The 24,800-nt window shown below is 49.0% G+C and overlaps 2 protein-coding genes and 1 pseudogene across 7 annotated transcripts; 2 read left to right on the top strand and 1 right to left on the bottom strand.

Annotated features, from left to right (window-relative positions):
- Positions 1-1,927: 1,927 nt before the first annotated feature.
- LOC125520610 (pentatricopeptide repeat-containing protein At2g01390) lies at positions 1,928-6,275 on the top strand. Of its 6 annotated transcripts, none has more exons than XM_087534712.1 (6): positions 1,928-2,663; positions 2,945-4,385; positions 4,707-4,974; positions 5,140-5,190; positions 5,269-5,396; positions 5,510-6,275. In XM_087534712.1, exons 1-2 carry the CDS (start codon positions 1,994-1,996, stop codon positions 3,925-3,927), a joined length of 1,653 nt encoding a protein of 550 aa, XP_087390838.1. In that variant the 5' UTR covers positions 1,928-1,993; the 3' UTR covers positions 3,928-4,385; positions 4,707-4,974; positions 5,140-5,190; positions 5,269-5,396; positions 5,510-6,275. The 6 variants fall into 6 exon arrangements, with proteins under 6 accessions (XP_087390838.1, XP_087390839.1, XP_087390840.1 ...); XM_087534713.1 differs by having other exon boundaries at positions 5,269-5,305; XM_087534714.1 differs by lacking the exon at positions 4,707-4,974.
- A 146-nt stretch (positions 6,276-6,421) lies between these two features.
- LOC125519195 (ferritin-like catalase Nec2) lies at positions 6,422-8,125 on the top strand. Its single transcript, XM_087534717.1, has 3 exons — positions 6,422-7,007; positions 7,131-7,356; positions 7,455-8,125. Exons 1-3 carry the CDS (start codon positions 6,574-6,576, stop codon positions 7,866-7,868), a joined length of 1,074 nt encoding a protein of 357 aa, XP_087390843.1. The 5' UTR covers positions 6,422-6,573; the 3' UTR covers positions 7,869-8,125.
- Positions 8,126-9,325: 1,200 nt separating this feature from the next.
- Positions 9,326-10,115, bottom strand: LOC125523721 (putative histone H2A.5 pseudogene; annotated as a pseudogene).
- Positions 10,116-24,800: the final 14,685 nt, after the last annotated feature.

The following is a 24,800-nucleotide window of genomic DNA, read 5'->3' on the forward strand; positions in this document are numbered from 1 at the left end:
TGGAAAAATATGATATTTTTTATAAAAATATGGTATTTTAAAATATTCGTGAATTTCAAATAATTTTCACAAATTGAAAATTATTATTGTACTTTAAAAATATTCATGAACTTAAATTTTTTCATGATTTTTTAAGTTTAAAAAATGTTCAAGTTTTTTACAAAAAATATAATTAATATATGGAAAATAAAAATATTTTAAAAACAAAAATAATAAAAGAAAAAATAGCAAATGGGAAAAGAAAAGGAAGGAAACAGCGGGAAAATATTAAATAGATAACCATGTCAGTTTTAAATGGATTATAAATATACAACCAAGTCATTTGCACTATTTTAGTTGCAGGTTTCATTCACATTTGCCTTAGATTTAGTTGAGTTGAGTTGTTTGATGTGTGATTGTGGTTACATGTTTCGGCCTCTATACAACAGATTGTGGTTACGTGAGCCCCTTGTGAGCTCCTATTCCACGCTGAAATTATGAAATTGTTGCTATAACGCTCACATGGACAGGCCCATAAAACTGGCACTCACTCAGCTTGGCTGCTTGCTTGGCCCGTTCGCTTAGTATTTATCTTCCGCCAATACTAGCTCATAAAACCTTCTATCATTTTTTATTTGAAAAAGTTAGATAAACTAAAAGATGTTCAAGTATTTTTTATAAAAATCTTGGGTTCTAAAAATGTTGTGAATTAAAAAACATGATTTAAAAAAAATTGAGTTATAAAATATTTATGGATTTCAGATAATATTCACAATTTTAAATAGTTGGTGAAATTTAAAAATATTCATGAACCTAAAAATGTTCATGAATTTTAAAAATCTTTGTGAAGCTTAAAAAATGTTCATATTATTTTAGGAAACTCATGAATTAATATACGAAAAATATGAATTTTTAAAAAAGAGGAAGAAAACAAATAGAAGAGGAATAGGAAGGTTGTTTATATTATAGTCAATTTGACTTGCATACTAGATGGACACTATGAAACTAATTCATGAAAGACTACAGTTTTACTAGCGGTGTGTGTATAATGTCAAGAGTATCTACTGATAGTAGCACATGCTATAATGAAATTATATCTCTGTGTTTTTTGTTTGTGTATATTTTTATATATTACTTACTCACTCCGTCCAGAAATACTTATTGGATAAATGAATGTATCTACACGTATTTTAGTTTTAGATAGACCCATTGTTAATCATTTTCCCGACAAGTATTTCTAAACTAAGGGAGTACTCCTCCATTCCAAATTACACGAGTAATTTGGAACGGGGGAGTATTATTCATGAGGAACTACTTCATGATTATATTGAGTTGAAAAAAGATTAGGAGGGCTCCATTTTCAGGTGCTTCCTCAAGTTCTGTTAGGGTTTGTGTCCTCAAAAAGACGAGACAGCGGCGGCTTCTTGAAGATGAAATAAGGTTCTCTCCGTTTAGCCCTCGTCCTGATGGTGTGTCTAGCATCGTCGAAGGGCGTGTGGAGGTGTGTCTTCGGCGAATCTCGGAGGATTCAGTCGGTGGTTGTCTTCGGTGGATTCGCTCAGATCCGGTCTTTGTTCGTCTTTGTTCATGTGTCTTCAGGTTGGATCATTCCGATCTAAACTTCTCTTCATCGGCGGCGTTGATATTCTAATGTGTTGGTTCTATAGGGCTTTAGCACGACGATTTCTCGACTGTCTACTACAACAAGTTGTGCCCGGTTCCGACGAGGGAGAGGCGATGACGGCGGCGTGCCTTCAGCTCGTTTCAGTGCTTATAGTAGTCGCTAGGTGGTTTATAAACCTGGATGTAATTTTTGGTGTTTATTTTATTGCCATGATTAGTGATGAATAAATCGACAGTTTTCGAAAAAATAGTTAAAAATTATATTATACTAAAAAAAAGGATTTGTCTCCAAAGTAGTTCCCCGTTACAACGGGGCATAGCAGTTCCCCGTACCCCAGAAAAAGAAAAACAGTTCCCCGTCGCATTCTCAGCAGCCTCGCCGCCGCCGAAAATGCTCCGCCGCCAGCGCCACTTCCTCCCGGCCAAGCCCCGCCGCCGCCCTCCGCCCCGCCCCAAACCCGCCGCCGAGCCCTCCGCCCCGACGTACACCCGCGACGTCGTCCGCCGCGTGACCAACATACTCCGCGACCACCCCTGGTCGGCGGCGCGCCCGCTCCTCCTCTCCCTCCCGGGCCTCGTCTGGGACTCGCACGTCGTGGCGCGCGTCCTCAAGACCCACCCGCCCCTCCAGAAGGCCTTCCTCTTCTTCCGCCTCGCCGCCTCCTCCCCCACACCCGGGGCCGCCTTCCGCCACGACCGCTACACCTACACCTCCATGCTCCACCTCCTCGGCGAGGCCGGCCGGGTCCCCGCCATGCTCCGCCTGCTCGCCGAGATGCTCCGCGCCGGGGTCGACCCCGACGCCGCCACGTTCACCACCGTCATGCACTGGCTGGCGCGCGCCGGGGACGTGGACGCCGCGATGCGGGTGTGGGAGGAGATGCGCTCCCGCAGGGGGAAGTGCCGCCCCACGCTCGTCAGCTACACGGCCTGCGTCAAGATCCTCTTCCACGCCGGGAGGGCCGCCGAGGGCAGGAGGGTGTTCGAGGAGATGGTGGCCGAGGGGCTGCGGCCCAGCTGCACCACCTACACCGTGCTCATCGAGCATCTCGCTGACGCAGGTCAGGTGCTCGACGAAATGCCCATTAGGCGTTTTCTTGCTTACCTGTGCACTCACGACGTGGCTAGCTGTTCGATGGAATGCGTGAACGGACGGCTCGTCCATTGATATGATTTTTCATGTTCATGTACACTGCATAAGTGATAGTTGTTCGCCTCGACATTTTTGTCTGGTTTCTTCAACTTTGTTAATATGATTTTTCATGTTCATTTGCACTGCAACCGCAAGACGTAATCCTTGGACCATCATATCGTATACTGACATGATTCTGGTTGTCATCAGGAAAATTCCAAGCTACTCTACAAATTATGAGTGACATGCAAGATGCAGGCGTAGAACCAGACAAGCCACTCTGCAATATTCTAGTCAAGAAGTGTGCCAGCGCTGGTGAGACGTCAGTGATGACCTTCATTCTTCAGCACATGAAGGAGAAAGGCATTGTTCTCCGTAGGCCTGTCTTTTTGGAAGCACTAGAAGCTCTAAAAGCTAGTGGTGAGAGCCCTAATCTTCTTTGGGAAGTGAATCCTCATCTTGCATCCGAAGGAATGGAATATGACCCAACATTTTCTCATCGAAGCTACATTACTTACAGAAGTACGATTATATACCTTTTGGCTTCTAGAAACTGGTCTGCTATCGAACAGATGGTAAATGAATTGACCACGAGGAATGTGAAGTTGGAATCGCATATAATATCTGATATTATTCAGGCCAGCTGCGCAAACTGCAGACCATCATGTGGACTCACAGTTCTGTACTATAGCCTAAGAGTAGGCAGTGAACTTGACAGATCTGCATATAGTTGCCTTCTTGGTCAGTACATCAGAAATAATTCGTTTGATTTGGTGTCTAAGATTGTTGAAAGATTGGTTAAACATGGCTGCAATCTTGGAGCATATCTGTTATCTGTCTTAATACTCAGACTGGGTTCTGCTGGGCATTCTTCATACGCGGCACATATCTTTGGGTTATCACCTGCAGAGCAGAATGTGATTACCTACACTGCCCTTATGAATGCCTATTTTCAAGCTGGCGAAGTTGATAAGGCTCTTGAACTATTCACACAGATGATAACTAATGAGATATCTGCTTCTGCGGGTACATATGAAGTTCTGATATATGGCTTACAAAAGGCTGGGCGGAAACAGGACTCTGACCGTTACCGAAGAGAAAGAATGGAGATTCAATGGCATCGTCAGTACCGTGACAAGCATTCCCCTGAAGATAGCTTATGTGACCATTTATTTTGTGGCTTTCATGGTTAGAAGAAAGAAGATTGTTTGTTGGGTGATGTTCTATACTTGGGGATTTCCTTAGCTCTACCCACCCAGCTTCATTTTTTCACAGATTGAAGGTGTATAAATGGATCTCCTGATATTTGCTTTGACACAAAGTTATTACACAGCAAACATGTGATTACTTTTCCATGGCATGGTAAAAGAAAATAAAACTGGTTGATCTCTACATGGTTACAAGAACCAAGGGATGGTGAAACTAAATCGAAAGAGTCTCATGAAAGGATTGCTGAATTTGGAACCTAGAATGTATAAGCTAACTCTTTATGTTAGTGACGACTGCTGATGTAAAGGGAGAAAATCCATTAGAGCTGAACCGTGAAAGGGTGAGAGCGCATCATTGGAGTACTATGGAGGTCACGAAGCAGCTGGAAGTCTGGAAGTGCAAAGGAGCAACTTAATTGTTGGATAGCTTGTTAAAATTTAAGGTAATACATCCATAGCTAGCTCAAAACACACACTTTGTGCGAAGTAATCTAGTAGGTATGGAGCCCTTTCCCCGTGTGTTGCTTGAATTTTCTATCTTAGTCTTCTGTTCAGATCAAAAATAACTGTCGACATATATGGTGCGCTTCCTTTTTTTTCTTGTTTGTAACAATTATTTTTGGCTGATTCTCTGTCAAAATTTGAGAAGTGTAAATATGAGTTATCGTGAAAATTTTGGACGATGTCCTGCAACTTTAACACTTCCTTTTTGTGGTTGGTGCAATGTTCATATAGTTCTAAACTGATCATGTTAAATCAAACAGGAGCTGGTAGTGATCACCTGCTACCATTCAAAGCAATCAAGTACAGATGAATGCATAGCAGAGGACACAACCTACCCCAATTTGCTTGGGACAAAAAGGCTTTGTTGTTGTTGTATTTTCTCTCCCTTCAACTTTAAGCAGGGTGGAAGATCTGAGCTCTCAGCACTGGCTCACCAATGGTAAAACAATCAGATAGAAAACCGCTGAACCAGGCGACCTCTCCCTTTACCGACCCGTCTCACCAATGCATCCCTTCATGACTAGATGGGTAGATACGCTTCACCATCTGCAGTAACACATATTTCAGAATTGAGATTGCAGTATACATAATTAGTGTATAATCTAGTAGGAAAGAAAGAGTCATAAAGTGAAAGTATATCCTTATATGTGTATGAAAAACAGGAAAAGCTTTTACATATTTTCTCGGTTCCAGGAAACAATCATGTGTGTTTATGCGCAGATGGCCCTGCAACCACTTAACCTGGTAATTCATATTCACCATGTGCCATGTGCAAGTTGTTCAGCATCCAAGAGAGTAACTTTAGCTTGCTTCTCTTTTCAGCAAGAGCTCAAGGATCCGTATCTACCTGCTGAATTAGGTACTGCAAACAAACAGCCAACGAATTATTTTTGCAAATCGTTAACTGCAAGTGACACAAGCTCGCAGCTGAGAAAGTGTTTCCTTCGGCGGTCTGTGCTGCTTCTCTACGCTTTCCAGATTGAATTTTGAGTTTACTTGGTTTCATGGAGTGAACCGAATCATCAACTCTTCTTCTAACTTGCCTATAACTTCTTTTTTGTAGGATTTCACTATGCAACCTCCAGCACAGGAGTTGCCTGCAAAAGATCTTCATGGCAATGAGTAGAAATTCATTAGAGCTGACGGTGGAGGGGATGTTGCGTGCTAAGAGATGATCACCTGGAGCACCCCATCTCTTTCATTTCTTCATCCCACTGTCATCCAAGTCGCCTATTTTAAGCACGCCTGCAGCTTGAGTGGCGGTGATTAATTTAGACTTGGAGGTGTGAGATAATTAAGCTCGCTTTCGCTAACCGCTCCCTTCTACCACCTCGCAAGACCACTCTAAAGCAAGATGAACCGTACAAGCATTTGCTCTTCCCCAATGGAAAAAAGGAAATGTGGCAGTTTAGGCACCGCCTCAGCTCGAAGCTTAACCACAATATAAAATCAGCTGGTCAGTATTATGCCATGCGTGATTTATTCCGGTCAATGAGGGTAGCTGGTGCATGTGGTTGCAATTACAGACGTGGTTACCTGAAGATTTCCAACAAAGGAAAGGCGTTCCCCATGGGAAACTACGAACAGGGAAAGGCTTGAATTCTCTGGACACCCTGACAACAACCACAATAACTGCCGTGTATCAACATGTCACATCAGTGAAGAAATTTTGACGGAGTGACCCACAGATACTCACCTCTCACCCTGAAATAGCATCTGTGGCCTGGAGTTTTCCAGGGTTTCTCTGAATTTGGAAGTTACACTTGGCAGATTTCCATGGGTGGCACAGATATAGGCTGAAGAAAATTGAGACGATGCACCATTGCAATCCAAATTGAAGTGAAGCACCTGAACTGGCTCTGAAGAAAGGTGATCTGTCTGCGAGCCTCACTTCTTGGCTTGTACAAGTAATCTATTTCCAGATACCTCCAAGCGTCAGCGATCTAAATTTCTCGCACACAACGTCACCTCGCTGAAGGAGGTAAGCTCAGGCAGCAATCACCGCCAGAGAACGTTAGTTAGCGGATTGCTTCAGAAGGGCAGCTTCCAGATTGTTGGCTATGCTACGCTGATCCGCTTTAAGTTCAGCAGAGATGACACCATGCACCTTCAGTCCAGCGTCCTCGGATGCTTAAACATTTTGTGAAGATGGCAACGGCATCATCTCACACCTACGCCCCTCTCCTGCTCTTGTTCCTCCTGGCCTGTTCATGCAGGGCATCATCCGGCCATGCGGTCGACCCTACCTGCCCTCCAGCCAAGGCGTCAGCGGTGGCGGTGGAAACCTCGGACTGCGGCGGACCTCGGTGCCAGCCACCGGCTCCGCACGTTCCGGTCCCGGTGTTCCCGTACGACATCGACCCGATGCAGTTCGCGCTGAACCTGGAGTACACCGAGGCCGAGTTCTTCCTCCACGCAGCGTTCGGTGTAGGGCTTGACCAGATCGCGCCGAACCTGACGTTGGGAGGGCCGCCTCCGGTGGGCGCCATGAAGGCCAACCTTGACGAGGTGACATGGCGCATCACCGCGGAGTTTGGCCTTCAAGAAGTCGGCCACATCAGGTGTGTGCAAGATCCATTCAACGAATTGCTCCCCTTCACCATTTCGAATTGCAACACACTTGGACTGGATAGAAGCAAGTTGGTGCTGAAAATCCATGTGCTTCCGGTTTATTTTCGTTGCAGGGCTATCCAGAACACAGTTGGTGGGTTCCCTAGGCCGAAGATAGACCTGAGCGCCAGCAACTTTGCAAGGGTGATGGACCAAGCATTTGGTTACCATTTGGATCCTCCTTTCGACCCCTATATGGACAGCCGCAACTTCCTGATGGCGTGCTACGTGATCCCCTACCTGGGCATCAACGGCTACACCGGCACCAACCCCATCATCGACGGCTACGCGACTAAACACGTAACCAAATCCACCATCCAACATCGTGTCCATGCATATGGACATTGAAACCTGCAAGTTACACACAAGTTGAGTTGATGCCACTGTATCTGTTGCAGCTTCTTGCAGGGTTGCTAGGCGTGGAGGCGGGGCAGGACGCGGTCTTCCGCGCGCTGCTCTTCGAGCGGAGGAGCGAGACGGTGCCGCCCTACAAGGGGATCACGGTGGCGGAGTTCACCGACCGCATCTCCGCGGCGAGGAACCAGCTGGCGAAGTGCGGGGTGAAGGACGAGGGGCTCACCGTGCCGCCCGAGCTTGGCGCGGAGGGGAGGATCTGCACCAACGTGCTCTCCGCCGACAGGGACTCGCTCTCCTACGCCCGCACGCCGGCGGAGCTGCTCCGCATCCTGTACCTCTCCGGCGACGAGCACGTGCCCGGCGGCTTCTTCCCGGAGGGCGCGAACGGGAAGATAGCACGGGAGTTTCTTCGCAAGCCGTTTGCAGCTGGGGGTAACAGGGTGCCAGCAAATTAAGTAGGCCCGTATGAGTGATTGCAGCGTCAATCATCGGCCTGAATGAATAATAATGTAAATAGTGTGTGGATGGCATGCTTGATGGAATAAGATGGACGATGTTTGTGCGGCATCTGAGGCCTTAGAAATTGAACCCGCATTGCGCAGGCTGCACAATGTGTTGTACGGAATTGAATGGCAAAACAGAAGTTGCAGTGTAAGAAATCGACTTACACGTCTACGAATTTGCGGCAGAACGTACATTTATATGCTACGGATTTTGCTCGAGTACATGCTTTGCAAAACTAAGAATAGCAAGATCAGGAAGTCTGGACAGTTTGATCGACAGTTGATACTCATGAAGAGCTTGCATGTTCTGCGTACATTGTACTACTCCCTCCGTCCGTACCATAATATATGCCGATTTAGCAGTTCGATGTGTTATGGTAGAGAGGTAGTAGTAAAATTAGGGCTCCTCTGTAAATTAATATAAGAGCGTTTATATAAGGAGGCAAGTCTAGAGAATTTGCAGCATACATCAACCATTCAAAACAGATTAAACTCAAATCATGTTGAGAAGAAATTACGCCAAGTGACATCAAGTCTTAGCTTCCATAGTACAAAACTGAAACCAGACACCCAAGAGGTAGGTTGACATGAGAAAGGAACAAGTTCCAGGTAAACGACTACTCCGTAGCAAAGATCTAGAGCTGCTTGATCTCTGCCTTCCTCTCCAGCCACAGCCAACATCACCCTGCCAAAACAGATAACCAAAGCATCACCCTGAAAGGGTGAAAGCGCATCATTGGAGTACTATGGAGGTCACCAAGAGCTGGGAATCTGGAATTGCAAAGGTAATAATACATCCATAGCTAGCTCAACACACACACACACACACACTTTGTACTGGGTAATCTAGTACTCCCTCCGTTCCGATTTACTCGTCGTGGATTTAGTTCAAATTTGAACTAAAACCATGACAAGTAAATCAAAACGGAGGGAGTAGTAGGTAAAATATTTCGAAATTTAACAAGTATCGTCCAGTTTGCACATAATTTGTTTGAGCTGGGGGGCCATGGGCCAGGTTGGGCCCCATGAAGCTCCGCCACTGGGTGGTGTCCGGACGATTGAAGATGCCCATAAAGCTAGAAGAAAGCATGGGAGAACAGTAAATAACTCTGTTTATTTGATGGTTCCTGGGGGTGTCCTAGTTCTTTTCTTTTCAGCTTGGGACCAAGCTCTAGCATTGCTGATGGTACTGTCATCATCCACCGTTACAGAGAATCATGGCTGGCTCCAACCGATTACATGATCTCAACTAATTTTGGCTTACTTCATCTTGGGCATCGCTGAAACTTCCAAGGAGAACTCCACTAAGGCGAACTCCGCTCAGTACCACAAGAAAGAAATGTTGACAAATTCGAACAGATCTGAGTTTTCCCCACCGCACCTATGTTAACATCACAACACCAAGAACAGAAGAAAAACGAACAATTTGCTCAAATCAGAGAGATTTCTGGCATTTTCCTCTTCGCAGCACAGATCTACATCGGCACAGCAATCACTGTTACTACAGAGCACTAGAGCGGCTAAGCCAATCGAAGAGAGGTTTTCTGAATTGTTCTTTCTTGGCAGCACAGATCTACATCGAAACCATTAGTTCTACAAAGCACGGCAAGCTAATCGATGCGCGCCTCTCTCTAGGCCTTCTTGTCGGCCTTCTTGGGGGACTTGGCGGCCTTCTTGGGCGACTTGGGCTCCTTCTCCGCCGTCTTCTTGGGGAGCAGCACCGGGTTGATGTTGGGCAGCACGCCGCCGTGCGCGATGGTCACGCCGGCCAGCAGCCTGCCGAGCTCCTGGTCGTTCCTCACGGCCAGCAGCAGGTGCCTGGGCACGATGCGGGACTTCTTGTTGTCCTTGGCGGCGTTCCCGGCGAGCTCCAGCAGCTCCGCGGCCAGGTACTCGAGGACGGCCGCGAGGTAGACTGGGGCGCCCGTGCCGACGCGCTTCGCGTACCGGCCGTTCTTGAGGTACCGGCCGATGCGGCCGACGGGGAACTGGAGCCCGGCCTTGACGGACCGCGTCACCGACTTCTTCCTGGGGCCGCCGGCCTTACGCCCCGCCGCGCCCTTCTTCGCCTTCGCTCCGGCTCCGGTGGCTGAGGCGTCCATGGCCGGCCGCTGGTGCTCGTCGGGACGAGGGGGAGGAGGGATCGGGTTGGTAGTTTGGGATTTCGCGGAGGTGTTCGTCGCTGCTGGGGAAAAGAGGTGGAGAGGCTGGGTATTTATGGGGACGGTGGTGGGCCCGTCGATCCGCGTGCTCGGGTATTCCACGGTTGGATCGTGAGGGAAACGAACGGCTGCGATGTCCTCTGCGTAAAGATATGGAATTTTTTTTGCGGGATAAAGATATGGATCGTAGGGACTCAGGGCATCTCCAGCCGTCCGCCCCACAGGAAGGGCAAAAAATCGCCTCCCGAAGACGCACCGACGCTAAACCGCGCATTGGGGGCGTGATGCCCCCCAGTCGCAGCCCTCACGGGTTTTAAAATGTTCAAATTCTGCGTAAACACGGGCGAGTTCGTTCAAATTTAAACATATTTAAAAAAAACTACCGCGGGCTACCCCCGCCGTCTCCCTCGCCGCCCGCCTCGCCGCCCGCCCACGCGGTTCTACATGCCGAGGAGGCTGTAGAACCGCGTGTAGTCACCGTTGTCGTCGTTGTCTTCGTCGTCGTCGTCGCCCCCGCCTACGCCTCTGCCGTCCCTACTGCATCCCTCCCCCGGTTGGCGCGGCGGGTTGGACGGTCCGGGGGCGTCGTCGTCGTCGCTATCGAGGACGACGACACCGTCCTCGTCCTCGCGCCCACGTTTGCGGGCGACGATCTCCTCCAGGGCCCGGCGCTGCCGGACCATCTCCTCGCGCAGGTAGTCGTCGCGCGACCACCGCATGGCGTCCTTGTCGGAGAAGCCGCGCCGGGCTATCTCCTCGTACTCCGGGGGGAGGCTGGGCTCCACCTTGGGCTCGACGAGGGCGCCGGAGCTGCGGGTACGCGCGCTGACAGGCGTGTCCTGGGGCTCCGGCTTGACGGGGCGGAGGTGGAGGCAGGGAGAGCCGCCGGACGAGGAGGAGGACACCCCGGTCTCCATGCGCCTCAGCGTCCAGAAGCTTCCCCGGCGGCGTGAGAAGGACGAGGGAGCGGGGTACTCGAGGCGCGGCGTGTTGCTGCCCTCGATGTACTCGAGGAAGGACTCCAACGTGCGCCCGGGCACGCCCCACCACCGACGCCGGCCATCAGCGTTGAACCTGCCGGAGGGCACGACGCCGTTGGTGGCCTCGAGCTGCTCGTCGTGTCGGCGGCGGAAGTACGGCTCCCAGATTGGGCTGTCGGGGACGTACCGGGGCCCCTCCCTCGCCGCACGCGGCAGGGACGAGCGGATGCGTGCGATCTCCGCACGCCGCGCCGCGCCGGTGGGTACTGGGGGCACCGGCACGCCGCCGGCGCTGATCCTCCACGCCCCGGGAACCCGCATGTCCGGCGGGACCGGGTACTCGACGTCGAAAAGGAGGCGAGTCTCGTCCTCGTGCAGATGACGGCGCCCGAATCCGTTCGCCGCCGCGCCGTCGCCTGGGAAACACTCGGCCATGCTTTCTCAACTGGTGACGGCGAGAGGAGGAAAGGGGGAGAAATGAGCGCGTCGTCGGTGGATGATCAGGGTGAGTCTCTCCGGCGCGCTTTCAGTCGGCTTTTATAGGCGGAGACGCCGCGTGGTAGGCTTGGCCGGCGCGTTACGCGTGGCGTGATTGCGTGGTGGTCGAGGGACGCGTCGCCCAGCCTTCACTGCGCCGCCCACGAGGCATCAATGGAGGCTGACCGGCGCGGCAGTTTTGGCATTGATTCGCTGCGGAAAACGAGGCGATGAGGACGATGAAGGGGCGAGAAGAGAGTAGAGTCGCTGACGCGGCGGGCTCGCGGCTCTTCGCACCAAAAACGATTCGCCCGGCGCCTCTGAGCGACCCCCAGCGCGCCGGGTTCGGATTGGGTCCGTTGGCGCCAATTTCGGCCCGAGCCGGTGAAAACTGAGCTCTTGGGAACGCGACTGGGCTGATTTTTTGACGCCGGTGGACGAAAAAACGCTTAAGGGGCCTTCTTGGGGGCGCTGCTGGAGATGCTCTTAGATCCGGTGACTTGATGTGGGCGAGTCGCTGGTGAACAGTACGGTGACATCCCCCTCTCTAAACCGTTCAATCTTGAATCAACGGGCGGATCAACATGAACAATGAGCAGCCACCGTACCTCATGAACAGTGCCTGACCCGGATTAGTTGCCGCAAGTTACAGCATGACTCCCACAACCAGTTCCCTGATCCCAATACGGATTGTTGTACTCCCTTCATTCCAAAATATAGTGTGTCCGTGCTTCTCGAGATTCAACTTTAATCATAAATTTAACCAACGAGACCGACTGCGGCGGGAGAAAAAATTATATAATTGAAAACTTTTTTCAAATACGAATTCACTGATATAACTTCTGCTCCCGCCGTAATCGGTCTTGCTAGTTAAATTTACGGTCAAAGTTGAAGCACGAGCATAGAGAAAGCACTACATTATGGAATGGAGGGAGTATGTGTTTGTTGGTGGTTTAATCATACCGTGTTTGTTTTTCCCATGCCATCTCTAAACAACCCTCAAATCACCTCAATCATTCGGACCGCACGGTTTGGACATATTTTTGTCATTGAGTGCAGGCATGTATTGTGCCGGGCACGACACAGCCCATCGAGACCTGATTAGTAAACGAGTCATGTCATACTTAGGCCCAAGCATGACCTCTTTGCTAATCAGGCTAGCCTGTCGACACGTCACACACAAAGGCCCACGTGTTGTTCAGCCTGATGGATATTTGGTCATTTTGGCCTATTGGATTGTTTTTAGACCATATATATAAATAAATAATAAAACAGATAAAAGGTTCATGCAGTGCCATCTAGCGTGCCCTATCTACAGGCCCAGGAACGACCTATTTAGCTCGTGCTAATGGGGCAGCTCAGCTGGCACCCTGATGATCACCTTTGCCCTACCAAAAACAAAAATACAATAAGAACCCATAGGGATGTGCCCAAAATCTATTGGGGACAAAACAATCTGAATTCATCTATGTAACAGATAACCAGAGCAGAATTTAGGCAAAGCCAGTGTGAGAGCATCTACAGTCAGACTCCTCAAACGTCCCAACGGACCGCCCAGACACTGCTCGCACATTGCCCGGCTGTGATGCCCGGATAATTAGGCTACAGTGAACCTCTGCTAATGATGCCATGTCACCTCGATTACTGTTGCTAATCTCGTGTTAGTTCGAAAAAGGTTCGAATTTAAATTCAAAATCAAGCAAACAATAAAAGTTTTCAAATATTAAAACTAAAATGTTCGGAGTGAGCCAAATAATCCATATTAAATATTGGTGAAGAAACCACATTTTTGTAAAGTATTTAAATGCGCTATAGTAAGTAAAACAGCAGCAAAACAATTATTTAAATGCTTTTAAATACTAAACAAATGTTAATCTAGTTTATATAATCACCAAACTTTTTGGAGTAGGTGGCCTATGTTATTATGCTAATTTAGGAGTAGGGGTTATATTTTTGCAAAGCTGTTTTGCTAACTAAAATAAATAAAATAGAAAAGAAAATAAGAAAAACATAAAAACAGAAAACAAAACAAAAATGTAAAACAAACAAAAAAAGAAAGATAAAAGAGAACCCCCTCCCTCCCCGCTGGGCCACGGCCCAGATGGCCTCGAGGCCAATCAGGCCGGCCCAGCCGGCGCCCCACGCCCTCCTTCATATCCCCCTCACTCGGGGAAAACCCTAACCCGATCCCCATTCCCCCCCTCGCACTCCTTCCTCTCCCTCCTTTGCAAGATCTGGATCGAGGCAAACCGCCCCAATCCCATCGGCCCGACGCGCCCACGACCGCGCCTCGGCGCTCGTCGTCGCCGCCGCCCGGGTCGCCACCTCGCAGGATGCCATGGCCGCTAGCCTCCCCGACGCTCGGTCGTTCCGTCTTCCTCCTCAACCCCTGCTGCCCGAATCCCTGCACTACCCCGTGAGGCACCCCCCTTCCTCCTTTCCCCGCGGTCACCGCCGCTCACGCGCGCGCACGCCCGCGCTCGCGCGTGGCCTCGCCTTACTGCTGCTCCCCGTCGCCTCGCTCGCGTCGAGCCCATGCTCCGACCGCCACCCACTTCCGCGTGCCCGCGCAAGCCCCTCGGCCCCGCGCCGCTCCGCCACAGCCGGCGCCAGCCACCGCGGCCCCGCTGCCCGCCTGCAGCCCCTCCCCCTGTGCCCCGCGCGCACGCTGCCGCGCCGTGTTCGGCCGCGCCCGCCACTGGTCGCGCGTCCGCCGTTCCCCGCCTCGGCCTGCGCCCTTGCCAAGCCCACTCTTCCTCATGCCCGTGCGCCGCTGCCGCCGTGGCTCATTGTTGCTCGCTGCTCCCTGTTGCTTTTCCCCGCCGGCGCTCACTAGAGGCCGCCGCCCGCGCGTGCTCTGCCGCTGCTGCCCGCCTGCCGTCGCCATCGCCTCCGCCCGCTGCTCACGCCGACGGCCGCGCCCCAACCACCCCTCCCTCGTCGTCCTCCGCCCGGCCCCGCCCGCGCCGCGGCCGCCCTGCTCGCCGGCGCTCTCGCTCGGGCGACGCCACGCCCGAGGTCGCCTCTGTCGGGCGCCCGCCCTGTTACGCCCAGCACCCGCTAGCCCCCCTGGGCCTATGACAAACGGGGCCCGCCCCTTGAGAACGAAATAAAAAAAGAAAAAATTAATTAATTAATTAATGAGTTAATTAAGTTAATTAATCCTATTTAATTAATCTAATTAACCTGTTAGTTTAATTAAATAGTAATTAGGTTAACCTAAACCCTAATCAACCTAACAGTGTATGACAGGTGGGTCCCACTGGACCCACACGTCAGGTTGATGTCATGCTGATGTCAGCGTGCACTGTTCTCGATAATGTTGAATTAAATTAATTAAATAAATCCTAAAAATGATTTAAATCTTTTAAAATTAATATAAAATAAACCGTAGCTGGGATGGTAAAACTTTGTACATGAAAGTTGCTCAGAACGACGAGACGAACCCGGATACGCAGCCCGTTTGTCCGCCACGCATCTCTAGCATAGCGAACAAGCAACTTTCCCCCTCCGGTTCATCTGTCCGAAAACGCGAAACACTGGGGATATTTTCCCGGATGTTTCCCCCCTTCACCGGTACCACCTCATACCGCGTTAGGGCACCCCTAGCACTGCTACTTGTCATGTCATGCATCGCTATGCATCTGTTTTCTTAATATTTATTGTTTCTTCCCCCTCTTCTCTCCGATAGACTACGAGACCGACGCCGATGCTACCCAGTACGACTACGGTGTTGACGACCCCTCTCTCTTGCCAGAGCAACCAGGCAAGCCCCTCCCGATCACCAGATATCGCCTACTCTTCTCTATACTGCTTGCATTAGAGTAGTGTAGCATGTTACTGCTTTCCGTTAATCCTATTCTGATGCATAGCCTGTCATTGTTGCTACAGCTATTGATACCTTACCTGCAATCCTAAATGCTAGGTATAGGATGCTAGTTTATCATCAGTGGCCCTACATTCTTGTCAGTCTGCCATGCTATACTATCGGGTCGTGATCACTCGGGAGGTGATCACAGGTATATACTTATACATAATATATGATACTTGTGGTGACTAAAGACGGGTCGGCTCGAAGAGTACCTGCGAGTGATTCACGGATTGGGTCCGAAAGGATGTTTGTCCCGACGGCCCTCTGAGTGAATCTTTGTGGCGGAGCGACAGGGTAGGTTGAGACCACCTAGGAGAGAGGTGGGCCTGGCCCTGGTCAACGTCCGTAGTTATTTCAAAATAACACGCTTAACAAGATCTTGGTATTTGATCTGAGTCTGGCAACTGGCCTATACGCACTAACCAACTACGCGGGAACAGTTATGGGCACTCGAGGTCGTGGTATCAGCCGAAGCCTTCGTGACGTCTGCGACTGAGCGGCGCGCGCCGGATTGGACCGTAAGCCTGCGCTTGTATTAAGGGGGCTAGGTCTGCTTCCGGCCGCATACGCAACATGCAGGTGTGCAATGGGTGATGGGCCCAGACCCCTGCGCCATAGGATTTAGACTGGCATGCTGACCTCTCTATTATGCCTAGGTAGGGCTGCAACGTGTTGATCTTCCGAGGCCGGGCATGACCCAGGAAAGTGTGTCCGGACAAAGGGGATCGAGCGTGTTGGGAAATATGGTGCACCCTTGCAGGGAAGTTAAACTATTCGAATAGCCGTGATCTTCGGTAACAAGACGACTTGGAGTTGTACCTTGACCTTATGACAACTAGAATCGGTTACTTAATAAAACACAGCCTTCCAAGTGCCAGATACAACCCGGTGGTCGCTCTCTAACAAGGCGACGAGGAGAGGATCACCGGGCAGGATTATGCTACACGATGCTAATTGGTGGACTTACCTTCTGCTCTCTTCTACATGCTGCAAGATGGAGGTGGCCAGAAGCGTAGTCTTCGATAGGACTAGCTATCCCCCTCTTACTCCGGCATTCTGCAGTTCAGTCCACATATGATACCCTTATTCCATTTGATACCAATGCATACATATGTAGTGTAGCTCCTTGCTTGCAAGTACTTTGGATGAGTACTCATGGTTGCTTTGCTCCCTCTTTTCCCCCTTTCTATACCCGATTGCTGCGACCAGACGATGGAGTCCAGGAGCCAGACGCCACCGTCGATGACGACTCCTACTACACTGGAGGTGCCTACTACTACGTGCAGCCCGCTGACGACGACCAGGAGTAGTTTAGGAGGATCCCAGGCAGGACGCATGCGCCTCTTTCGATCTATATCCCAGTTTGTGCTAGCCTTCTTAAGGCAAACTTGTTTAACTTATGTTTGTACTCAGATATTGTTGCTTCCACTGACTCGTCTATGATCGAGCTCTTGTATTCGAGCCCTCGAGGCTCCTGGCTTGTAATATGATGCTTGTATGACTTGTTTTATTTGTAGAGTTGTGTTGTGATATCTTCCCGTGAGTCCCTGATCTTGATCGTACATGTTTGCGTGTATGATTAGTGTACGATTGAATCAGGGGCGTCACAAGTTGGTATCAGAGCCGACTGCCTATAGAATCCCCCTTCCACACTCCTTGGCCGAAACTGAGTCTAGTGATTAAGAAACAAACTTTTACTAGCATGGTTGTGCGGCTTACGGGCCCACGTCTCCATTGGGTGGTATTAGGATCTTTTATTCCTTGTCTATACTCTGGGAATCTGATCTCTCTTCTATTCGGGTTAAAAGTTTTTGCTAACTCTAACTCTAGGTTCTCGTAATTACTTCCTTTCTGAGAGCCCCTTATTACAGATGATCGCCTGCTGCACCAAAAGATTCAGAAGATACTCTCTGAGGCTATCGCGAGAACTTGTGCTCATTGCGTTTGCAACTCCCTTCCACCGTCAACCCCTATAGATAACTACATGCACTTGCCATTCTTACCATAGTCCCCGGTTGCTCTTATTATTACAAGATACCCCGAAATACTGGTTGTTGTTCCGAGAATCCTTGTGCCTACTGCCTTGCAGTTCCTTGTCACCTGAATACACCTACAAATTAATCCTCACACGCACCGAGGATTTGTTTCTCCCCAGTTGTTCATGTGTTTCACCAAAGTCTTCAAAATACTATTTGATCTTCCGAAAATCCCCAGCAGCTTATTGCTCTTGAAATTCTTGCTTGCTTGCATTATGGTTAAGCCCATAATTTTAGTAATCTTATTGGCATCCTTTGCCACTATCATTTTGAGCCCATTGATACAATATGTTGCGAATGCACGCAATCCTCAATCAGATCCTAGAATTCATCCTTCTGGCTCAGACGTCATTTTAAACATGAGCTGGATCTCGACCAATTAAATTTTGCCATCGATTGTACCCCTAAGGCTATTCAACTTATCCATACCTAATCAGAGCATTGCTTCTGATCCCTCGTCTTGGAATTGATAATTCCTTTGCATTTGAACTTTGAGTTAGTCAGTTGTTTCTATAAACTGATCTCCTTGCATTCCTTCTTCCTCTGGTTGAGTACCGATGCTCACATCAGATCCCTTGTGGACCACCAGATCCTTTGTTGGATTTTATCCTACATCGTCCTTCATATTCTATAAGCTTGTGAGCCTTTCCTCGGATAAATAATGCCTTTGGTAAATTGTATCCTCTGCTTTCTCCAGCATGCTCTACTATCGAGCTTGTGTTATTTATTCCTGAAATTGTGGTATATGCTCCTAAGATGCATCAATGGGTTGAACATATGCCTTCCCCAAACCGTATGAACCTGAAAGTTTTCGCGAGTCATACTCTTCTGTTGTTTCGCCAGATAAAATTTCTACACTAAGCCTCATCAAAAGCGAGAAGTAAAATGAAAGGTTATGCATTGAAGAAGTGGGAGTCGACCTTGATCCTTTGCGTTCATGCCCAGGGACCCGATGTGGAACTTATCATCGAAGCTTCTTGTAAATGATAATAATCCCCTTGTTATGAGTTCGTCCTGTATCTATGTTTGGTCCTTTGCAATCATGGTTCCGACCATATTTTCTCTTTAATACCATTTCCCGGAAAAGTTGAAGTACTTGTCTTGTGCAGATCATTGCACCTGTCCAACCTTTACTTTGATCTACCGTCGAGTATTACACTATGATATCTTGATAATGTCATGGAACTGCATAACTTCTTATGGGTTCTTCATTAACTGTTATTTCTCATCGATTCCAATTTTTCTGTGTTCTGGGTTGTCGTCAACCGAGAACACCGATATGTGAACCGATTCCGCATTCCGGTTCGATAACCCTAATTAATTTTCGTTGCTTATGAGTTTAATAATCCTTCAAGCCATTCCTATCCTAATCGGCTATACCATTATTGGGCTAATTTTTAACTGTGCTAACTGGTCCTGCTTCACGGAGCACAAATTTCGACAGTGAGCTAATCTTACGTTGATCTTCCTTGTCATATCATTTCTCCTTGAATAGCAAGCTTGATTTTGATTTTGTGTCATACCAATGGTTCCAATAACCTTTCGCTTCATCATTCCTTTGACTTGATGTCATCGCCGATTGATTACATCTTCCTCAAATATCTCGACAATTGTGTCATGATCATCATCAACATTCTGAAATCTTCCAGGATATCAATCAAATTCGTGATGAGGAATACCATCCTTGCCCTTGATGAATTGTGTTATCATCGGCCACTTTATTGCCATCCCTCCAACATAAACTTGTTCGTGTTTTGTGTTATACCTTGAGTTCCTTGTTATCAAGCATTTGATCTTCTTTACCTTGGAGTACTACCATCTTTTATGTCAGGAATGTCGTGAGAATTTCGCCACCTCTTAAAAATTCTTGGTATTGTGATACTTCTCACCAGCACCATTCTTTCTTGGTCCCAATGTTGATTTTAACCGGAATACCAACAAGTGCACGGTGCTGCTTGTATTCTGTACTCCTAGCAACTCTATTGCATTGGAGTTAATGGTCGACAGATCATTCTTATACTATACTGGATAATGAATCACCATTCTAACCTTGATCGTGCTACCTAAGACCATATTTCGGGTGCACCTTTCAACCAATGTTTAATTGTGCATGTTTTCCTCGAGCATACCTCATTACATCATTTGTTCTGACAAATGTTATCTCCTTGTTTGCATAATTGTGGAAATCCACCTTTTTGGAAATCTCGAGGATTGCCGCTGACTGCATCAGCTACCCCCTCATCCTCTCCTTATTTTAAATGATGAACTCTTGTGTCGGAACTCGCTCCCATAGTTCAATTCCCAAGAATCTTACATTGTCATCTCATCAATTTGTGTTGCACCTTTTCTTCTCAGGTATCCTAAGTCTGAGGTATCCTGACACCAATCAGATCTGAATCTCGGTCAGATATGATGGTTGGAACATATCCCCAAGAGTTATAACATTGGTCTTTAACCCAATAAGGTGATGTCATCCTAGCACACCTGGTCGGAGGACCTATTGTTGTCAGTTTCCTATTTAGCAAGGTTAAACATTCTCCCATGAGGAAATCATAAGACTTATTCTATATGTTGTTCCTGATGAATCCTTTGTGTAACCAAGTTCGATCCTTGCTTGAAGACCATGTCAATGCTATCTCGAAGCATGCCTGTGGTACTCCGATTTTCAATAAGAACATTTGAACCACAATGCTAAACTTTTCTTTATCAGTTATCCAAACATCGTTGTATGGGTAATGTCATGAAATTTCTCTCCCCTTACCTAGAGAGTTTTCTACATTATATCCTGTCATGGATATCATGCTTTGCTTGTCCTTGGGAAGAATATACCCTTGAAATATGTGTTTAAACACATTTTCCTTTCCATTGTTCTGTTTAATTTGATAATCACATTTTCCTTTCCATTGTTTTGTTTAACCTTTCTTGTGGTCTATATGATCTAAGCAGTACTATTCTCCTGCTTACGTAAACTCCTCAGTGTACAATTTTGTCAATAAGACCCTGTTACTATTGTTGATGACATTCCGGTAACCACTGATGGACGAGAACCTTGCCTATTGGTCCGCCTTGTTTCAACGAGCAGGAAAATGGTTCTCTTCGTCCCTCGCCCTTGGTACCAACGTTGTTGCCAACATAACCGACAGTCTCTTCTCTGACATGCCTGGCTATCATGATGCCTTGCTATCATGACCGTGCAAGATGTTAGTGCCCTCCTACTTTAACCACATGGTGGGACCATAACCCACAGTTCCACTGGATCGAAACCTGACTCTCCTGTACATCCCTGTTTCGAAGTTATCCCTTGCGCTTCGTTTCGTATGTAATTTGCGAGCCACCTTCCTAGTGATCAATTCTGGTATCGGACACAATACTTATTCCCATTGCTCTGAACCCCTTTCACACTCTGTTTCAGGCAATGAACGATTGCCTATCCACTTGAAACTTCTTATTGCACCGTCTTACTTTGCTCTCGATGTGTTTCATTTGTTCAACTCGAGAGATACTCATATGTTCATTCTTGGGATACCCCTGGATGATTCTCCCTTATAACATCCTATCGTTGTAGGGCTGCCCCTTACCTATTCGTAAGTACGATGGAGTTCCCCGAAGAAAGGACGACAACTTCATCATGATGCATTGGAATAAAGAATTGAAGACATCAACGAAAGAGATTAACTTCTTCGAGAAGATCCTGTTAAGGCATATCTCTCTCGATGTAGTTTTGGTGATTGATGACAACATATTTGCGGTCTAACCATGTGCTTTGAGCATTTCAGAGATGCATCCTTTGGCTCGAGACGATTTCTTTCCCCTCAGAGTGTTTTTCAAGACGATGTAGCTCTTTCGTTTCTTGTTGGTGGACTAGTTTCGTAGGAGTCACCATACTATCAAGAGGGGGTCCGCTTTGGTAAGGCTAGGGTGGAATGATCAAGTACACTTCCGCTTCTCACCCTCTGGGCCTTTCTGCGTCGTTGGAGGTTGGTTTCCCTGCTGTTTGGGCAGTCCTTGGCCCTAGCGGTAGTACCGCTTGAGGGTCCTCAGCGGCAGTACCGCTGCGGTGCCGGGCCACTACCGCCTCGACTCGAGGAGGGCGCTTCTCGTGTCGGGTTGAGCGGCACTTGCAGCGGTAGTAGGTGCGGTAGTACCGCTCGAGAGCGGTAGTACCGCCCTACCACCGCGGCAGTACCGCGCTGGGCCGGTCCCTCCTCTATCTTCTAGTCCTCCCAGGCTGGGCGGTAGTACCGCTGCCCCCTGCGGTAGTACCGCCCTCTGCGGGGCTGTTTTGGGGGTAACGGTTGGATGGGGTCCTTCTGTATAAAAGGGGGTCCCCTTCTTCCTCGTTCACCTACCTCTTCCCCCATAAGCTCCATTTTTGCCCGATCTCTCTCCCTAGCCAATCATACTTGTTGATTTGCTCGGGAGTGGTTGAGAAGGCCCCGATCTACACTTCCACCAAGAGAAATTTGATTCCACCACCAATCCCTAGCGGATCTTGTTACTCTTGGGTGTTTGAGCACCCTAGATGGTTGAGGTCACCACGGAGCCATAGTCCATTGTGGTGAAGCTTCGTGGTGTTGTTGGGAGCCTCCGATTGAGTTGTGGAGTTTGCCCCAACCTTCTTTTTAAAGGTCCGGTCGCCGCCTCCAAGGGCACCAATAGTGGAATCACGGCTTCTCGCATTGTGTGAGGGCGTGAGGAGAATACGGTGGCCCTAGTGGCTTCTTGGGGAGCATTGTGCCTCCACACCGCTCTAACGAGACGTACTTCCCTTCAAAAGGAAGGAACTTCGGTAACACATCCTCGTCTTCACCGGGTCCACTCTTGGTTATCTCTTACCTTTACTAGTGCAAGCTCATTAGTGTTACTTCTCTTGCTTGCTTGTATGTTCGTTGTTGTTGCATCATATAGGTTGCTCACCTAGTTGCACATCTAGACAACCTACTTTGTTGCAAAGTTAAATTTGGTAAAGAAAAGCTAAAAATTGTTAGTTGCCTATTCACCCCCCCTCTAGTCAACCTTATCGATCCTTTCAGATCCGTTAGAATATCGTAACCAGAACGTTCCCCCTTACTCCCCTCTTAAATCTCAGGACGAGATTTCTTGTAGTGTAGGAGATTGTGACGCCCGGATAATTAGGCTACAGTGAACCTCTGCTAATGATGCCACGTCACCTCGATTACTGTTGCTAATCTGGTGTTAGTTCGAAAACGGTTCGAATTCAAATTCAAAATCAAGCAAACAATAAAAGTTTTCAAATATTAAAACTAAAATGTTCGGAGTGAGCCAAATAATCCATATTAAATATTGGTGAAGAAACCACACTTTTGTAAAGTATTTAAATGCACTATAGTAAGTAAAACAGCAGCAACACAATTATTTAAATGCTTTTAAATACTAAACAAAAGTTTCTAGTTTATATAATCACCAAAATTTTTGGAGTAGGTGGCCTATGTTATTATGCTAATTTAGGAGTAGGGGTTATATTTTTGCAAAGCTGTTTTGCTAACTAAAATAAATAAAACAGAAAAGAAAATAAGAAAAAAATAAAAATAGAAAACAAAACAAAAATGTAAAACAAACAAAAAAAGACAGATAAAACAGAACCCCCCTCCCCGCTGGGCCACGGCCCAGATGGCCTCGGGGCCAATCAGGCCGGCCCAGCCGGCGCCCCACGCCCTCCTCCATATCCCCCCACTCGGGGAAAACCCTAGCCCGATCCCCATTTTCCCCCTCGCACTCCTCCCTCTCCCTCCTCTGCCCGATCTGGATCGAGGCAACCCCCCCCCCCCCCCCCGATCCCATCGGCCCGACGCGCCCACGACCGCGCCTCGGCGCTCGTCGCCGCCGCCGCCCGAGTCGCCATCTCGCAGGATGCCATCGCCGCTCGCCTCCCCGACCCTCGGTCGTCTCCGTCTTCCTCCTCAACCCCCGCTGCCCGAATCCCTGAACCACCCCGTGAGGCACCCCCCTTCCTCCTTTCCCCCGCGGTCACCGCCACTCACGCGCGCGCATGCCCGCGCTCACGCGTGGCCTCGCCTTGCTGCTGCTCCCCGTCGCCTCACTCGCGTCGAGCCCATGCTCTGACCGCCACCCGTCGCCGCGCGATTGCGCAAGCCCCTCGGCCCCGCGCCGCTCCGCCACAACCGGCGCCAGCCACCGCGGCCTCGTGCAGCCCCGCTGCCAGCCCGCAGCCCCTCTTCCTGCGCCCCGCGCTCACGGTGTCGCGCCGTGTTCGGCCGCGCCCGCCACTGGTCGCGCGATCGCCGTTCCCCGCCTCGGCCTGCGCCCTTGCCAAGCCCACCTCTTCCTCATGCCCGTGTGCCGCTGCCGCCGTGGCTCCTTGTTGCTCGCTGCTGCCTGTTGCTTTTCCCCGCCGCCGCTCACAGGAGGCCGCCGCCCGCGCGTGCTCTGCCGCTGCTGCCCGCCTGCCGTCGCCGTCGCCTACGCCCGCTGCTCACGCCGGCGGCCGCGCCCCAACCACCCCCCCTCGCCGTCCCCCGCCCGGCCCCGCCCGCGCCGCAGCCGCCCTGCTCGCCGGCGCTCCCGCTCGGGCGACGCCGCGCCCGGGGTCGCCCTTGTCGGGCGCCCGCCCCATTACGCCCAGCGCCCGTTAGCCCCCCTAGGCCTATGACGAACGGGGCCCACCCCCTGAGAACGAAATAAGAAAAAAAAATAAATAAATAAAAATAAATAAATAATTAATTAATTGAAATAATTAATTAGTTAGTTAATTAACGACGTGAATTTTTAGGACATGCAGCCACGCGCTGCCGTTATCACAAGCGTCGGTCCTAGCGTCGTGATTGCTACTTATTATAGCGCATTTGCCATACGTCAAACATTAATTACCAGGTTCCGTGAATACGCAGTGGTATACGCCACACCAGTGGCCCAGGGGTCATTTATGTTCGTATGAATACAAGGCCCACGTGACGGCCCAGACGATGCAAAATAACTGCTCTCGATGCTGGATGGACATAATTGAGCACTTGCACTAGCTGGAGCATGTCGCATACGACAGTGCTGCATGTGTCAGAATGAAGAGATGGCACAGTGCCACGGTACATGGTGAGGGACGATGGACAAGTTGGCACCGTGGTGAAAGCCGTGTCGGTGTGTGATTTAGCATTTAACTATAAACCATCCTCTATGCTATTATTAAATTCATTTAAAATTCCAATCAATATTATACCATTTTGTTCGTGCATTTAACTTATCATCGGTAAGATTTTCTTGTGACGCTTCTCTCATTTTCTAAATTGAACTTTCATAATCAGCCAACTAATGATGTGCATTTTTATTTTCTTTTAAATAGACCCTATCCCACTGCACATGGCGGGATTAAATGTTCAATCACA

Source organism: Triticum urartu, chromosome 7A (genome assembly GCF_056163025.1).
Source record: "Triticum urartu cultivar PI428250 chromosome 7A, HENAU_Tu73, whole genome shotgun sequence".
Lineage (NCBI taxonomy): Eukaryota > Viridiplantae > Streptophyta > Magnoliopsida > Poales > Poaceae > Triticum > Triticum urartu.

What these genes read in the sequence shown, in the direction of transcription:
- LOC125519195 (XM_087534717.1), top strand. Translation starts at nt 6,574, where the DNA reads ATGCTTAAACATTTTGTGAAGATGGCAACGGCATCATCTCACACCTAC. An exon ending in CAAGAAGTCGGCCACATCAG is followed by an intron (nt 7,008 to 7,130) that starts GTGTGTGCAAGA and finishes TTTTCGTTGCAG; the next exon opens with GGCTATCCAGAACACAGTTG. An exon ending in ACGGCTACGCGACTAAACAC is followed by an intron (nt 7,357 to 7,454) that starts GTAACCAAATCC and finishes TATCTGTTGCAG; the next exon opens with CTTCTTGCAGGGTTGCTAGG.
- LOC125520610 (XM_087534712.1), top strand. Translation starts at nt 1,994, where the DNA reads ATGCTCCGCCGCCAGCGCCACTTCCTCCCGGCCAAGCCCCGCCGCCGC. An exon ending in CGAGCATCTCGCTGACGCAG is followed by an intron (nt 2,664 to 2,944) that starts GTCAGGTGCTCG and finishes GGTTGTCATCAG; the next exon opens with GAAAATTCCAAGCTACTCTA.